The sequence below is a fragment of the Watersipora subatra genome, chromosome 10, assembly GCF_963576615.1.
Source record: "Watersipora subatra chromosome 10, tzWatSuba1.1, whole genome shotgun sequence".
Classification (NCBI taxonomy): Eukaryota; Metazoa; Bryozoa; class Gymnolaemata; order Cheilostomatida; family Watersiporidae; genus Watersipora; species Watersipora subatra.
The window spans coordinates 19,052,270-19,071,550 of NC_088717.1; the positions used below are offsets into that span (position 1 = coordinate 19,052,270).

The 19,281-nt window shown below is 37.7% G+C and overlaps 1 protein-coding gene across 1 annotated transcript in view; it reads left to right on the plus strand.

Annotated features, from left to right (window-relative positions):
- The window catches only part of LOC137405942 (sushi, von Willebrand factor type A, EGF and pentraxin domain-containing protein 1-like), a 31,557-nt gene extending 26,792 nt beyond the window's left edge, over positions 1–4,765 (plus strand). Inside the window, exons 8-11 of the mRNA XM_068092418.1 lie at positions 1,330–1,503; positions 2,620–2,799; positions 3,271–3,421; positions 4,289–4,765. Of these exons, the coding sequence (XP_067948519.1) occupies positions 1,330–1,503; positions 2,620–2,799; positions 3,271–3,421; positions 4,289–4,355 (572 nt within the window). The 3' untranslated portion in view covers positions 4,356–4,765. The remainder of the gene's footprint in view (positions 1–1,329; positions 1,504–2,619; positions 2,800–3,270; positions 3,422–4,288) is intronic.
- The last annotated feature ends 14,516 nt before the right edge of the window (positions 4,766–19,281 follow it).

Sequence of the window (19,281 nt, forward strand, 5' to 3'; positions counted from 1 at the left end):
CTGTTAAATTATAGATACAAATAATAGATATCAATAATAGATATTTTGAGTTGTCAGCGTATTGATATACAAACGACAATTGAGAAGGTCTGTACAGCTGGAAGCATTAAAATATGTATTATATTGTATATATATGATATGACAGAAGTTAAAAAATATATCTTTTCTACATTGCAAAAGAAAACATCTGCGATTAAGTTCTACATAATACTGTGAGAGGTCGTGACCTTGAATAGATCCCAGACCAAAGCGAAAGCTAGAAGTGAATGTTTAGGTTAGCTTGCAGAAGGCTTAAAGATATTTTATCACATATATTCCTCTAAGATATATGTAGAGATTGCGAAAGCTTTTTTAGCAAATTGTCAGTGCAACATCTCTTATTAACTACAAAACTATACAATACAGTTTGTGTATGTTCTCTGTAACGCACGAGCTATAATTTGTCATAAAGGTGGGTTTACACCGCAGGCCGTTCCGATGTGAAACTGATGAGACATGAATGGAAACATTTTATTATATGATGAAAATGAAAAGTTTGGTTTAGTACAAATTTTTCACGTTCTTCGAGTTGTACACCCCGACTAAAGTCAGTCATTAAAATGACAAGCAGTCATTAAAATACATCGCTTTTGTGTCTGTGCACACAACTCCCTAAATAAATTGATGGCAAAGTAATTTAAAGGAAGTTTAATCTTCATCCAGAATGAACTGACCTTCAGCTAGCTCTATCTATGTTTTACTCATAATAATGGCCAACCTTGGTCTCTCTGAAGCTACGGTGCGAGGTTAAGAAACAAAGATTGTGTTGTACTGAGTTCAAACCTGCGACTTTCAGCTTAACAGCCCAACACACTAACACCTGCACCAATCGACCACATTTTTATTTTTGAAATAATTGTGGAGATGGTTGTTCGCTGTACTTTCATCGCACACCTGACTATCTTCTACAGTACACTAGACTGATAGGGTACTGATAGGGTACTGATAGGATACTGATAGGGTACTGATAGGATACTGATAGGATACTGATAGGATACTGATAGGGTATTAGTATAAGATAGCATAACGGGCAGGTTTATTCCTTAGAAGACATCCAGTGCTTTAGATATATATCTACAGGGCTTGGATTAGATGAAATTTCTTTATAGCTACGGTAGTCCTGCAGCAGTTTCAATTATTCACCACCATGCAAAATGCATTACTCATCTCCTGACATGAACTGTAAGTGAATGCACTGCTAGGAGCCAGCAGTACAAAGTGCTTTCACTAGTGTTTACCTGTTGTGGCAATAGTATTATAGATGGAAACTAATACCTGAATGTTTAACAGAAGTGGAATGTTCAGCTCCACCGGTGGTCAACAATGCAACATTCAACTTCAATGGAAAGGCCTATTTTGGCAACTCAACTGTGTATACTTGTGCCAAGGGCTTTGAGATTAGCGGAGCACCTCTCATTTCTTGTCAGGGTGATGGCACCTGGACACAAGCACCCGTTTGCTCTTGTAAGTTTTAGTGCAATTGTATTTACAGGAGATGCTTTTTAGTCACTCTTTATAATGAGAGTTTGAAAGAGGCAGCCATTTTTACATCTTATCTTATTCATTTTATTTTTATTCATTTTATTTTTATGCAGTTTAAGGTAGTAGACTTACAACACTGACACGAAAATAAATGTAAAAACATTACATTCAATGAAACCGTTTTCAATGATATACTATGCTTGTGTTTAATTATAAACTTGCTTATCGAAAGAATATTTCATATGCTGATCAGCATAAACGTAAGTTAAATTAATATGCTTGAAATAATGGTCATTGTCTTTTTAAAACTTCTCCCAAGAGGAATAATCCTTGTCGATATATCTAAATGGGGATTATTTAGTCTGAGAGGAGGCAACTTTTAAAAATTTCAATTTTAGTAAACTGGAGTGCAGCTTCTTCTACTATGACCTTTTAATTTTCAATAGTTAGATGTAGCTTTTTTAGCTGTGCAATACACTACAAGTACAAATTATGTAATAAATTATACATCAAGATAATATGAAAAAGATAACAAATATTTTTATAATAGGGTAACATTGAGTAGATGCTAAAAAAATTTCAATCATTTTTTAGCTCTACTTAGTAAACTAAACAGTTTTTGAAAACTGTCATTCCACTTTCACACTGATAAAATGAAATTTCACTTTCATACTAGATACAATGATGTTTCACTCTCATACTAGATACAATGAGGTTTCTCTTTGATGCCAGATACAATGAAGTTTTCCTTTTAGTTTCATGCCAGATACAATGAAGTTTCACTTTCAGAATAGATACAGTGAAGTTTCACTTTTATGCCAAATACAATGAAGTTTCCTTTTCATACCAGATACAATGAAGTTTCTCTTTTATACCAGATGCGATGAAGTTTCCCTTTCATGCCAAATACAATGAAGTTTCACATTCATAGTGTGTTTTTACACATTTGTTTTTAAATCATATATAATCTGACAAATCTGACATTTTCTCACAAATGCATGATTCGCAATAAGTGAAAGTGAAAGTCGAAGCCAACTCTCAAGCCAAATTAATCTCAGCCAAAAACTGAAGCTTAACCTGATGTATTTTCTGTTTCAGTGGTTGACTGCCGGAGTCCTCCTGCGATACACTTTGGCACGCATACGTGGACAAGCACCACCTTCAACTCTGCTGCTGAGTACGTCTGCGATGAAGGTTACAAGCTAATAGGAGTCTCTAAAATCTACTGCGGTGCATATGGCACTTGGAGTGAGGTCCCCGCATGTGAGATTCCCCCAGGTAATAGAAACAGCCTGATTATTGCCTGTGAAAGGTTTTATTCATATACATAAATGAAGGGGTTAAGGGATAGCTTGACATTTTCATTAATATTAATGCTAAATGTATTTGTTTTCATGGTGTTGCTGTTACATGCATATAAATATTGAAAAGATTACAGCCATAGACATGTATAAACATGTACAACTTTGGCAGAATAACAGAGGATTCCTCCAAAATGTAATCTAAGCATTTTACAGCCTAAAACCTGACTGATAGCTTTTAATAGGCGTGTAAATGTATTTTTAATCTGCCAACCTGCTATAATCCTGTTTTGAAAATTTTTCAGATTAATTTTTTATAGCTTTTTACAAAACTATATACTGGCATACTTATTAATATATATTTTATATAATATAATATAATTTTATATTAATATGTGTTATTAAAGAATACTATGTAATCGCTCAGTAATGCCATATTTTGTTACAGACCAGACCAGTGGTAGCAGTGGACGTTTTGCAGGACATGGCAGCAGTTCAAAATCAGCTTTAACCTCTCTAGCAATTGCTTGCACGATCTTCGGAGTTATCACCCTCTTCTGTCTCATCGCCCTAGTATATAAATTCTTTCTTGCCGGCAGGTAAGGAACAGCAGTTTAGGAAAGGTTTACTATTCATTATCTCTATACTATAAGAGTTGTCTACTCATATTCAATAGTTGCCCGAAAGCTTGTTACTGAGTAGAACACAATTATAGGCAAGTTGAAGTTGTAAAAGCTATAAAGTTTACCCCGTGTTTTTATCGGCAAACAATGTGTAGACATACATGTATATCTTAATACCCACTGTGTTTTTTGAGTTCCTTCACTTGAAGCATATTATATTCTCATCAAAATGGTGAATTTTGGAGTTATCCTTTACTACATCAGCAACTGTTCAAACATTTTTTGGACACCTGTTGAAGTTAACATAAAATTATACTCCAATTTGGTCAGACAAATCTATTTATAGATATTATAACAAAGTCAGTTTATCGCAGCTCAAGCTGGGGTTATTTCCTCTCATCGACCTAGTTAAACTAGGCTGGGATGGATGGGACCTTCTAGAGAATATTAGCCGATTAGATCGTATATCAATATGAGCCATTAGTTTCTAACCGGGCTGTCTGTTGTACCAATAGATATTTCTTCACATCGATATAGATATTATCGGTAGTTAGCACAACATGGTGTTAAACGTGTCGGTATCTTTGGAACTCGGGTCAGGACATCTAACACGACAGATCCAACACCTTCCTGAGTCTTCTCATTGATCTAAGCAGTGCAGCAGATTGCACTTTTGGGACTTTCTTTTTGTCAACAAGAAATCTCCTTGTCAATATTATTATTATTACTAATGTTATCACTAATCTTATTTATTATCGTAGTCTTCCCAAAAAGATTAGTATGACTTACTTTAATGACCTGCATTAATGACCTATATTTATATAAGTGTTGTTGATGTTTTAGAACGAGCAAGTTGTTCTCTTATGCTTCCTATAAAAACGGAGATGATGTCATCAATTCAAGCATATAGATAAGAAAGCGTCCTAGAGTTGCACAAACCGCAACCAGAGACTAAAAAAACTTCCTTTGATCCCATATTTTATTCACGACTAGAAATTTCACAAAAGACGAGCTGGAAACTGCATCTGGCTATCCGCTTCAACCATTTTAATCAGCTAATATATTTTATTTTGCGTTCTTCCGATTTCTGTCCAAGCCATAAGGGAGCATAAGTTAACATATCTTCAAGCCTTCTACAAGCTGATCAAAACGCTCACAATGGTCTGGGAGCTTTTCAAGGTCATGACCTCTCACAGTATTATTCAGTATTTAATCACAGATGTTGAATAAAAATGATGGCTTTTCTGCAACGCAGAGAATATGTATTTTTCTAACTTCTTTCATATTCTATATATACAATATAATATTTTAGTGCTTCCAGCTGTACGGGCCTTCTCAATAGTTATCTGTATATTAACACACAGATAACTCAAAATGGCATTTTGGGTAAATAGTCTCAGTAATCGCTGACTGCTATTACTTCACGGAGTTTCTTCAGCTTAGCAGTAACCCTAGCGGTATTGTCTTCATCATTGTAATCCATCTCTCAGGCAGACTTTGAGAGTAACTGTCTGTCATAGTACAAGTTTTATTTGAATACGTGATCAACTAGAAAAAAGCATGAGCTACAATACAAAATTACACGATGATTTCACAGTATATCTTTTCATTACATGTATAAGCAAATATTATAAGCAACTTATTTCAATTCTTGATAAATATATTGTTACAAATACTATAATTATATATAATATAAAAATATGAGGATTTTGAAAAGCTGGAAAATGGTGTAAACAAAGCTTTGATTTTTCAAAATAAACTAAATAAGAAATAAAAAATTAAATAAAGAGTTAATAAATGGTAAAAATAAGAAAGTGTATTGTAATAAATAGACCACTCACTGACTACTATCTATACAAAAGGTTTATCAATACACTACACATCTACAGTTATGCATCATTTGATAAGGTCATGATTCAATTTATGAACTATTTTCATGAATATTAGATTTAAATACAAAGTCTATCATACTAACCCATTGAATGGGTAATGTAGTGATGTCTGCAACTGTATGGCTTGTAAATGTGTGAAGCTGGTCGAGTCTGTCATTAATTATCTAATAAGTTAATGAATCAATAAAAATCTTTAAAAATCTATATACGAAAGTAAATGCATATGTATAGAAATTGTTTTTTCACCCCTTTTAACCCAAGTGGGTGGGAATGTCAAGTCAAGCTTCAGTCTCATACTAGAGAACTGGGAATTTTAGAGCTCGCCTCAAGATCTTAACCTATTCTGATAGCGCATTTTTCTGCAACTGTCATGTGTTCCTTATCGCCGGTATATATACATATACATAAATACGAATATATACACGTATATATATACGTATATATATACATATACACCGGCAACAATCAACACCCAATGACTACAACATAGCCAGCAAAGAAAAGGATAACACGGAAAATATCTCCCACTCGGAGAGGAGATTGAAAAGTGCTGGCATGTTTGAACAAATGCAATTCTGGTAGTCATTGAAGCATTAGGTGCAATATCACCTGCACACCAAATGTGGTTTGCCCAAATACCGGCAACAGTCAACTCAAGTGAGTTGCAGAAATGCACATTATGGGAAATGGCTAAGATCTTGAGTTCAGTGCTCAGACTCCCCGCTCTTTAGTAGGAGACCTGAGCTTGTGTACACATTCCCACCCACTTTGATTAACTGGGGTGAGAAAACAGTTATATACATATACTGGTGAAATGCTCGGCATTGCAAGGGTGTTAAAAACCAGCTTCTAAACAGTGAGAGGTAATGTTGCTTGCCATTAGTCTGGCATAATGCCAATAGCTAATTTGAGTAAGCTTACTAATAAGAAAAGTGGAAGCAAGCATAAAATTACATTGTGCCGTAACAGAGAGCGGTAGCATATTTTCACCCACATAGCGAGATATATCACCTTGCGTATATATATATACCTTCATATATATCTTGCGTAGCTCAGTGGTTTAGCTCATTGTCTGGGGAGCAGGAGGTTCCGCGACCAAATCCAGCACGAAGTATATATTTCTTTTTTAAAGGTTGACTTGCAACAAAATTCACATTACAGTTATTTGGTATCAAAAGATTCACCATGTCTTACTCTGTTGTGTTGTAAGTGCCAAATATGTGGAAATGTGATTACAAGCTCTTAAAAGCTCAGAAACGAAAAGCCGCCGTAGATTGGAATCTCTTTATTTCGATGACATAACCACGAAATTTGGTTATTGTCTTGTCACGTATGTTTTCAAGTGAATTGAAAGGCCAATACAAAGCTCAATATAACACTTATCGTAGTACAAGTTTATGACAAACACTTTGGGTTTCACCGACAATCCCGTATCAAATATAGATGCTCGCTACTTTACAGTTTTGTTTCGGCATTCTTCAATCGTCAAGTCGTAATCTGATCATGTGACCCAATAATTCGCAAATAATTTTTGCAGCACTTTTCGATTATCACAGGTGACCAACAGGCTCGTCATGATTATCAGACAATGATATGTACTTCTTCGAGCTAAGGTTAAAAATTTTAACGATTTTTTACGGTAAGTTATAAGATATCAATGCTAAAAGTAACAGCATTACAATGACGATAAAACAGACGTATAAGAACAATAGACATAGTTTTATTGAATGCGTGAAGTATATTTGTGAAAATATTTCGATGAATAAGGTTGCAAGAAAGTGTAAACAGAAACCATCTCTCACAACTACATCACATTTGAGCCGTTTTGGAAAGGGAATCCAAACTACGGCGGTCTCGTGTGGCTGCGATTTTCTGTTCGATTTTGAGCTTTTAAGAGCTTGTAATCACCTTTCCACATATTTTGCACCTACAATACAACAGAGTAAGACATGGTGAATCTTTTCATATCAAATAACGGTAATGTGAATTTTGTTGCAAGTCAACCTTTAAATTTCATTCTACGACCAAACACGAGCGAAGCGAGTGTTTGGGAGCTTTATGATAAATGCATATGTGCACACAACTCCAAAAATTATCCATCAACGGCCATACCCACACCCTTGTACCGAAATCCCATCAAAAAATTTAACCAATTTTCTGTGGAGTCGTTCATGTATAATAATGATACAAAACACATATAAACTTATTTAAATATGTTACCAAGTCTTTGAAAAGTGTTGACAATATCTCAAAACTTACCCATCTGATCAGATTATACATAATTAAAAAGATTAATTTGGCCTAAAATCGACATTAAAGCCTGACAAGCCTTTTTAATCAAAATTAAGACTAGCCAAAAAAACGCCCATAAAGTCGTGCGACAGATAATAGAACCATAAAGCCATGCGCATTTCATTAGAAAAACACGCACATCTCACCAGTCTATGGCATTGTTCAATTGCCGAAGGTTTCTGTAATAAATGTAGACTATTTGAGGCGAAGACCGTAGACCAATTTACAGATACGAAAAGGTGGTACACAGTTTATCAGCCTGTTTTTTTGTCCAATTACCAAAGGTACTATTAAATTATCTAGAACATTAGCCAAATTTCTTTACATCTTATGTACAAGCTAGGGCTAAACTACAATGCCTCTTTATAACAAAAACATTTCTTTATTTTGCTTCAGTTTGCAGAAAACTTCCAGACATACGTGAATGCTAATGCTTGCTTTCTGTTACAGATCGCTGTCAAAACCATTCTACATTTAATACAACCAACTTTCAAACTGTGTATATTACACAGCAGCTTGCCATTTTACTTCTAATATTGCATTTCTCCTATTGCAGGGGGAGAGATATAAACATACATATAATCTTTTCCTTTCATTATTGCTGTTGTACATAATAACACCCAGTACATTACAGCTACCATTGCAGCTACCATTGCAGTCCTCCTATTGCACTGCAGTGCCATTTGACTGCTAATATTGCATTTTTCAACCAGCAGTACCCTTTCTTTTTTCCAATATTACTTTGGTCGTGGGCTGTATGACAGGGGAATTTCTAGTTTACTCATGATATAATATGAATATCTACTATATAAACGGCAATCGTTGTCTGTGTGATTGAGTGTCCGCCTTATAGAGCGGTCTTTCCTTTTATCGTCGTACGAATTTTGGTCGTACGAAGCAAACTGAATTAATATGTGTAGTAACAGTAAATAAATTATAGAGCGGTCTTTCTTTTTCCATTCGGTCGTACGAAGCCAACTGAATTAATATGAGTACTAAATATCGTAATTTCGGACTATTAGCCGCTACTTTTCTCTGACGATTTGAGCCAAATGGCTTATATAAAGGTGTGGCGACTCTGTTGTTTTTCTTTCACCGCTAGGGCGCATTAACCGAAATCCCCAGTTAGCACGCTTTTTAAACAGCAAATTTTCTGCCGTGTTAAAAAGCACCTTTCTGAGTTCTGCGGCCTATACAAAGGTGTCTATACAGCTATACAAATGTACTATTCATTAAATAAAATAAATTAATGAGTAGTTATTTACATGCAATTAATATTTACTGCCAACGTGTACCGAGAAGGTCACGTAAACGTTTGTTTCTTGGAGCCACTGGAAAAACGCAGTTCTCACCTACTAAATTTCCACATCAAAAAGGTAAGTGTTTCTTATACAATGTTGTATTGTCTATGAATTGCCACATCTCCACTACTTAATAACGTTGGATTTGCCGCTGTTCGTGATAGTGGGACATGTTCATTTCCTTCAGCAGCTGAGTTACTAATTTTATTCCAGCTTCGAATAGGCCTACTGTAACTTACTATTACAGAACTTGCACGAGTACTCCGAGGGTTGCGATACGCTATTGTGAAAGGAAAGAGAGCAGCTGCAATCGACTTACTGTTTCCCTGCATCAGCCATGACCAGCCATACCTGCTCAAAAGTAGGCACAAGCCCAAAAACTGTTTCTTCATACGCCCGACAGAAAAACCAAAAATGTTGTCTAACCGCCAGTGTTGCGTTGAACTAACATTGTGTTATTGTTTTATGTTCTTCATGTTCTGCTATACCCCATGCAGCGTTTTCTAACATATTTTTCAGCATATATATCTTTTCATGCATTTGTTTTCCTTATTGTATCTCATACAAAGGCTATCATGCTGGCACTTTGTTTTATTATTGTAAGGTGCTAATGCTGTATCTGCCTTGACATCATACTGTCTGTGCTGTTATACATATAAATTTTATTGACAGAACCTCATTACTGTTTGTATATACCATGTCAAAACACAGGCTATAGACGAAAAACTGGTGATCTATGATTATTGTTTTAAGAATGTAGAAGTCTCCATTTAATAAATGCTGGCGATAGCAAAATATTTTGTATAATTTTTTAAAAGATGCAAAACTTTTCAATACTGCCAGTTTGAAGAACTTCAGTTTGCCTAGCAATGTCAATTTCATTATCAGTTCTCTGTACACAAATAGGGCAACTCCGATTTGAGGGGTTTGAGACTGATGCATTGTAGACTAGCTGTAAAACGTATGGCAGATTTACATTGTTCTCCCCTACATCACTGACCTATATGACTGCATATGTGTATGCATAGTGTGATCAGGGCAAAAAATTCAGTAAACTGCATATTTGGAGTTGTTTTAAAGTATGAAAGACAACTCTCAATAAACCTCTTGCTGTACATGAATCTGTTCCCGTGGACGGGTGATGCAGCTAGCGGTTTGGGGCCGTGGCGTCACTCGGGGATGCGCGGGAGACCTTTTTCGCCCCGAGTGCAGCGAGAGTATTCAGGCGCGGCTTTCCGGATGAGTTGGCGAGTGCGAGGCGATTGATTGCGAAGCAATTGAGTGCTAGGCAATTGATTGCGAGGTGATTGATTGCGAGGCTATTGATTGCGAAGCGAGTGTGTGGCGATTGATTGTGAGTGCAAGGCGTTTGAATGCGAGGCGATTAATTGCAAAGCAATTGAGTGCGAAGCGATTGATTGCAAAGCGATTGAGTGCTAGGCGATTGATTGCAAGGTGATTGATTGCGAGGCAATTGATTGCGAGTGCGAGGCGATTGATTGCGAGGCGATTGATTGTGAGGTGATTGATTGCGAGGCGATTGATTGCGAGGCGAGTGTGTGGCAATTGATTGCGAGTGCGAGGCGATTGAGTGCGAGGCGATTAATTGCAAAGCAATTGAGTGCGAAACGATTGATTGCAAAGCGATTGAGTGCGAGGCGATTTATTGCGAGGCGAGTGCAAGGCGATTGATTGCGAGGCGGGTGCGGGCCGATTGATTGCGAGGCGATTGATGGCAAGGTGAGTGCAAGAGTGCGATGGTCAACTGCGAGGCGGGTAAAGACTGGTCAGCCAAGGCGGGTAAACGCGCCATGGACAGGTATGACGGGCCAGGCCATACACGGGTATGAACGGATGCATGAATCTAGACACATGAATCTAGAATATTTACTAGATTTTACACGCATCTAGCTGTAAAACACATTGTAGATTTTTATTGTTTTCCCCAACATTATTGACATCATAATATGTGTATGCATATTCAGGGCAACAGTTTCAGTAGACTGCATATTTGGAGTTGTTTTACAGTATGAAAGACTACCCTCAATAAACCTTATGCTGCACGTGAATCTGTTACTGTAGGCGGGTAATGCAGATAGTACCTATGATATGAATGAAGTGTAAAAGTTAGATGGTAAATGTTGTATATGTTAAATAAAAATCAATTTTTTGTGTAAAAAACTTTTTTATCACCTGGGCAGCACTGGGCATTCACCTAGTATATACCGTAAAACCTCTAAATGAATGGCACCTCTATTTGAACGCCACCTCCATTTGACTGCCACTTTGACAATCTTTGATCTTTATAAACCCACTAGCTGCATTACCCGCCTACAGTAACAGATTCACATGCAGCATAAGGTTTATTGAGGGTAGTCTTTCATACTGTAAAACAACTCCAAATATGCAGTCTACTGAAATTGTTGCCCTGAATATGCATACACATATTATGATGTCAATAATGTTAGGGAAAACAATAGAAATCTACAATGTGTTTTACAGCTAGATGCGTGTAAAATCTAGTAAATACTCTAGATTCATGTGTCTAGATTCATGCATCCGTTCATACCCGTCTATGGCCTGGCCCGTCATACCCGTTCATGGCGCGTCTACCCGCCTTGGCTGACCAGTCTTTACCCGCCTCGCAGTTGACCATCGCGCTCTTGCACACACCTTGCCATCAATCGCCTCGCAATCAATCGGCTCGCACCCGCCTCGCAATCAATCGCCTTGCACTCGCCTCACAATAAATCGCCTCGCACTCAATCGCTTTGCAATCAATCGCTTCGCACTCAATTGCTTTGCAATTAATCGCCTCGCACTCAATCGCCTCGCACTCGCAATCAATCGCCACACACTCGCCTCGCAATCAATCGCCTCGCAATCAATCACCTCACAATCAATCGCCTCGCAATCAATCGCCTCGCACTCGCAATCAATTGCCTCGCAATCAATCACCTTGCAATCAATCGCCTAGCACTCAATTGCTTCGCAATCAATCGCCTCGCACTCGCCAACTCATCCGGAAAGCCGCGCCTGAATACTCTCGCTGCACTCGGGGCGAAAAAGGTCTCCCGGGCATCCCCGAGTGACGCCACGGCCCCAAACCGCTAGCTGCATTACCCGTCCACGGGAACAGATTCATGTACAGCAAGAGGTTTATTGAGAGTTGTCTTTCATACTGTAAAACAACTCCAAATATGCAGTTTACTGAATTTTTTGCCCTGATCACACTATGCATACACATATGCAGTCATATAGGTCAGTAATGTAGGGGAGAACAATGTAAATCTGCCATACGTTTTACAGCTAGTCTACAATGCATCAGTCTCAAACCCCTCAAATCGGAGTTGCCCTATTTGTGTACAGAGAACTGATAATAAAATTGACATTGCTAGGCAAACTGAAGTTCTTCAAACTGGCAGTATTGAAAAGTTTTGCACCTTTTAAAAAATTATACAAAATATTTTGCTAAAGCCAGCATTTATTGAATGGAGACTTCTACATTCTTAAAACACTAATCATAGATCACCAGTTTTTCGTCTATAGCCTGTGTTTTGACATGGTATATACAAACAGTAATGAGGTTCTGTCAATAAAATTTATATGTATAACAGCACAGACAGTATGATGTCAAGGCAGATACAGCATTAGCACCTTACAATAATAAAACAAAGTGCCAGCATGATAGCCTTTGTATAAGATACAATAAGGAAAACAAATGCATGAAAAGATATATATACTGAAAAATATGTTAGAAAACGCTGCATGTGGTATAGCAGAACATGAAGAACATAAAACAATAACACAATGTTAGTTCAACGCAACACTGGCGGATAGACAACATTTTTGGTTTTTCTGTCGGGCGTATGAAGAAACAGTTTTCGGCTTGTGCCTACTTTTGAGCAGGTATGGCTGGTCATGGCTGATGCAGGGTAACAGTAAGTCGATAGCAGCTGCTCTCTTTCCTTTCACAATAGCGTATCGCAACCCTCGGAGTACTCGTGCAAGTTCTGTAATAGTAAGTTACAGTAGGCCTATTCGAAGCTGGAATAAAATTAGTAACTCAGCTGCTGAAGGAAATGAACATGTCCCACTATCACGAACAGCGGCAAATCCAACGTTATTAAGTAGTGGAGATGTGGCAATTCATAGACAATACAATATTGTATAAGAAAGACTTACCTTTTTGATGTGGAAATTTAGTAGGTGAGAACTGCGTTTTTCCAGTGGCTCCAAGAAACAAACGTTTACGTGACCTTCTCGGTACACGTTGGCAGTAAATATTAATTGCATGTAAATAACTACTCATTAATTTATTTTATTTAATGAATAGTACATTTGTATAGCTGTATAGACACCTTTGTATAGGCCGCAGAACTCAGAAAGGTGCTTTTTAACACGGCAGAAAATTTGCTGTTTAAAAAGCGTGCTAACTGGGGATTTCGGTTAATTCGCCCTAGCGGTGAAAGAAAAACAACAGAATCGCCACACCTTTATATAAGCCGCTTGGCTCAAATCGTCAGAGAAAAGTAGCGGCTAATAGTCCGAAATTACGATATTTAGTACTCATATTAATATAGTTGGCTTTGTACGACCGAATGGAAAAAGAAAGACCGCTCTATAATTTATTTACTGTTACTACACATATTAATTCAGTTTGCTTCGTACGACCAAAATTCGTACGACGATAAAAGGAAAGACCGCTTTATAAGGCTGACACTCAATCACACAGACAACGATTGCCGTTTATATAGTAGATAATATCAAGTGATCAGTAAAAATTGTCTATAAAATCATATAAATAATGAATCATTTACATCAATAACAACCAATTTTCTTCTTGTCCAACTCCAAAGTCTTGCGCTTTTTTGTTAAAACTTTGACAGCAACAACATAGAAATAGTTAATAACTGTAACAGGCCAATAGTGTTTCTGTTTAACGGGGTCTTGATACTTCGAAGTTCATACATGTATATAAAAAAGGTTTACATTTACGATGGTAGTGAACATTAGTTTTAGGCCAAAGACTGAACTAAAGAAGCTTAATTCAGTGGGTTCTTAACAAGTCGTTGCTTAGCAGGAAAAAAAGTAGGTACGTCTCTACTTACTGAGCTACAAGCCATAAAAAAGGGACTAGAAGATCTTTCCTCACGGTCTCACATTTTTCCTCCGCTTCCGGTCAGGAGCGGAGCTATAGCGAGCCGATAATATCCCCTCTCCTTTTGTTTGATGTTAGCAGTTTTCTCGCTGAGGATGCTCACTTGGATTCTGGGAGATCCCATGAGGCCTAGTCCTCCACAGCCTGTATAGTCTTTAAGCCACTATTGCTTATCTTCTGCACACTTAGGAGCACATAGGAAAACATGGGTGTCCCGTAGAGTCTGGTGTCTCTGTGAGTAGAACCTGGTAGTTCTACCTTACACCTCTAGGGCGCGCTGATACTCTGGGTATCTCTGAAAACACAAGGTTTTGCGATGATTCCTGGAAACTCCCCTTTAAAAATAGTTGAGAGTCTGTGGTCTCTCTAAATGTTGCTGAGAGTCTGAAATCTCTCCCGACATTATTTCGAAGTTCAAACTGCAGTTTCACCTGGATCAAGTAACAAGTCCTCATTTTCATTGTCCATGCTTTTTCCTTCGACAGCCCATGAACTGGAGTTTCTATGGCTCTGGCTACCAGCGGCAGGCTGCTCAGCACAGTCTCCTTCTAGAGTAAGGTCTTTGGCTACATTCCTCAGCTCAGCGCGGTCTCCTGTAAGCAGGTTTTCGGCTGAAGTCACCTGTTCAGCATGATCTCCTGTTAGGAGGTTTTTAGCTGTGACTGGTGACGCGCCGCTGTCTCCCTCCAATGGAAGACCTTCGCTCTTGCGGTGGTCTCTTTTATTGCCGGAGTCTCTACCTAATGCCTTACTGCTGCCTACTAATGCCCTACAGGACGGTAGCAGCAAGTTTCCTCTGAGATTGGGAAGTCTGGGGAGCCGCCAAAAAACCAGGAGAGTCAGATGAAGCTAAAACTTCCCTGAGAGGATGAACTCTCTCGTACTCTTGTTTCCTAGCATGGAGCTCTTTCTCTTGTCTCTCAAGTTCCTCCGGCTCAGCCTCGTACCGTCTCTTTAGTTTGGCATGCAATTCTTTGAGGGCCCGCAACTTTCCCACAAAATCAGTCTGCTAGTCAACTAGAACCTCGATTGGAAACTATCTGAACATTCTTATAAATGCTGCAGTCTTTTCTTGATTTCAAAGGACACTCGCTTTCACCGTGATACTTGCCATCACATGCACGACATCGCTTTGGCCTGTTGCACTCCCCTACCATGTGCCCAAGTTTCTCACAATTATTGCATCTAACATGGGGGCAGTTTTTCACAAAGTGATATATTGAGCCACACTCATAGCAGCTGTCATCACTTTTCTGGTACGGAAAGCCACGACGCTTTTGCCAATGACTATTCCTGTATGTACGGTCTTTGGGACCATCTGAATCACTGCTAAGACTGTAACGATGCCAGCGATAACGTATTCTATGACTACTTTCACAGCTGCTGTAACCAACCAGCTGCTGTACCTGTGTCTGTACCCACTATGATGCCCATGGCATTCTTGACTACTCTCACGACTGCTAGAATCGCATCTGTAGTCATCGTTTCTCGTTTCTCTGCTCTACTCTAAGGAGAAAATCTCTGTCGTCTTCTCTCGTAAGTTGTTTCGCAGAAATAAACCTTTGGGTCTTGACATAAACGTTTTCCTCTTTTTCATAGTGCCCTCTCAGCAGGTCCCTAGCCTGGTTGAAAGATGAGTCTGGGTTATTAGACTCAAATCCCAACAATCTTAAGGTTTCCCTACCCTTCTGACTTACGGCTTTTAAGAGGGCTAGTAATTGAGCCTTAGGTGTGAAGTTGGAGACCATGATGGGCTCATTCTTTACTGTCACCTCCTTCTCACCAATTTCGAGAGCTTTTATATCTATACAGAGTAAAAACTCGTCATTAAATCTTTTCCAACTACTAAACACGTCAGTAGCTAAAATATTTAGCACAGGGAAGCTAGCAAAAATGTTAGTACTCCTCCTTCCTTCGGCCATCATTCTAAATTAATTCAAAAAAATTAAATAGATTTCACTGAACAGAAATAAGAATGGTCAATTGAAATTCGTTCATGTATCTATGGTAGTCACTAAACAGCAATGCACTTCGTCGAGCGTCTATGCACACTCCACAATTGTCCAACACAATTCACTATACTCACCTCACCCTAACACTGCACTATCGTATTAACTTAGCACTACACTATCGTATTACTTTTCTCCTGAAAGTAAAGATTCGTGGTACCATGTGAACTAAAAAGGCTTTAGTTCAGTGGGTTCTTAACAAGCCGTTACTTAACAGGAGACAAAAGTAGGTATGTCTCTACTTACTGAGCTACAAGTTGTAGGAGAGTGACTAGAAGATCTTCCTTCTCGGTCTCGTATTTTCCCTCCGCTTCCGGTCAAGAGCGGAGCTACAACGAGCAGATAATATCACAAAGACTACATGTAGCGAACAAAACTTTTAAACGTTGCATTTGTGCTAACTGCTCTGCGTAAACGTTTTTCCTTAGCCAAAAGTCATTCGGGTGCTAATATCGACTAGTTCAGCAGTGCAGAAAAAGAGTTGAAGTCAGATGACATTGTAAAAGGTATTGGACATTCTAAAAATGGTCGTTCCATGAAAGCAACAATCAGAACGCAGCTATCTGAGCAATCGATGCAAATATCTTTGTTTTGAAAACGTTAATTTTTTTTCTTGTATGTAATATAAGTATGGTTTGTTTATGCCATTGTTCAATAATATATATTTGTAGCATTTGATAGATTATCACTATATAACTTATAAATTTGCAGATTTATAGCATATGATTTAATAGCGGTAATCTGATCTTACAATTGATCCATGCTTGTAACTCCTCTTCTATTGCACATAAAAAACTAGTTTTGGCTGCAAATTGTAGCGTTAATGTCAAGGAGTGCAATGAGCTTTTATGCAATATTGTAAAATTTATATATAAAATAAAAATTGAAAACTTTATAACAAATTGCAAAGCAGTACACAGGCTATAATATAATCACAGATTAATTGCAAGCAATAGATATTAATTGGTAAAGATATTTCTCAGTTTCTTGATGCATATTTATTAAAAAAATTTTGACAAGTTGGAGGTAAGTTAGCAGATTTATTGCATCCAAAAGGTTTACTATCGCTCCACCGGAAAAAGAGGGCAAAATATAAGCGACATCCGTTTTGCAAAAACTTTTCCGAGCCATTTGAAAAATACACCGCCAGCCTCTATTTGAATGCTGTCTCCAACTGACCGCCACTATAGGGGAAGGGTTGAAAAATAGAGCCATGGTGTTCAATTAGAGGTTTTACATATACAAATGTATATGCAAGTATATACCGTATATAAATATTAAATGAATGCGTAGCGTTGCATGGGTAATAAACAAAACAGCTTATAAACATTACATTACTTGCTACCTTTACACTATATTACCTGCGGCGGTTTATAGGCTGTTTTTATTACCCATGCAAAGTCCGGCATTCACCTAGTGAGGCCAGCTGGTAATCGTTATGTGGGACATCGTTATGTGTATTCTAACCGGTGTAATGAATATCTTCATCATTATTGATTACTATGCTCAATTGAATGCAGTAGTCTAATCATCTAATGGAAAAGCTCAACACCTCCAGAACTAACGGTTTAGAGGTCAAATCCTCTGCAAAGCTATCTTTTCCTTAATAAAGTTTTATCGCTATCGCTAGACAGTCACTCGAATTTATCTATAAACTAGCTGTGATATTAAAAATCAGCTTGTAAACAATGAAAGGTAATGAAAGTTGCTTGGATTCTTTATTCCAAGAGAAATAAATATATAGAAGATAGAAGATACGGTCTATATAGAGAGTAAGCAGAATGTCTGGCATTGCACAAGTATTAAAAATCAGCTTATAAACAGTGTGAGTTAATGTAATTGCCTACCGCTTGCCATCAGCCTGGCACATTGCCAAAGACTAATTTAAGCAAGTTAATAAACTTACTGATAAGAGCCATGAGAGTGAGCAGAAAATGACATTGCGCCATAACAGAGAGCGGTATGGGTATTTTCACCCAAATATGGACATATATTGCCATTGCCCGATGAATCCATCAATCTCGAATAGCATAATTGGTAAGATATTTGCCTGGCGAATGGGAGGTTCTGAGATCAAATAGTCTCTAATACGGATTCTTCATTACAATATTTTAATAGCTCTAGTTAAACAAACCAAAGGACACACAAACTTTGAGATTTAGATACATGTATACGAGTATAGGTATAGAAACGAATATCATTCAACAAAAATGTTTTACCGATGTTCGCGTAAAACAGACGAAGCATGTGCTAAAGAAAGAAATATTCATGTTTCAATATTATTGTTTATGACATTTATTTTATTTTGTACACTGATACGCTGTATAATGATATATTGTGTATAATAAATAACAGAATAATAAACAAGAATAATCTCAAGACATCATATCTGAGCAGTCTCCTCATATCTCCAGCTCGACATGTGATATGAAGTCTATGAGAACTTCACAAATGATATAAAATGTTGGATAAGAAATTCAAACTCAAGCTGAAGAAAACGTTTTTGTAGTTACGTTGTATTGTAGTAGCAATCAAGCAATGAAATTTATAACAATAAATTAACAATTTTATTCCAATTTTACAAACAATTTGAATGCAATTCTCTAAAACTTTGAGCTCTGTGTACTGCCTTGTGAGTAAACGCAGTGAAGATTGCTAAAAAAGTAGGCGGAGACGGAGTGTGTCAAAGGTTCTAGAGCAAATCAGAGATAATCCAGCTCTGTCTCCTAATCAGAGATAATCCAGCTCTGTCTCCTTGGCGTACTACTTAATCTACAAAAACTGATAGCAGCTGTTCACCTGCTCTTCTATCATCTAGTGACCAGTGAGCAGTGATTTTCCGACCAGTGTACCATGAGATAGCGTTAGGTGTGCCATTGGTAAGTATCCGTAAATGGCCTTTTTTCAAAGTACATTTATATTATTACTAGCAGAATGCTCGGCATGCACGGGTATAAATATCAGCTTATAAACAATGAGAAGTAATGTAGTTGCCTGCCACTTGCTATTAGCCTGGCACTTTGCCAATGGCTAATTTGGGTAAGCTTACTAATAAAAGCTAACTACTTGCTCTCATGATTGAACATGCATAAAATTAAGCTACCATGATGTTGCGTCAAAATGGAGAGCAGTAGCATATTTGCAGCCATATAACGACATATATCACCTAATGGATGCATCC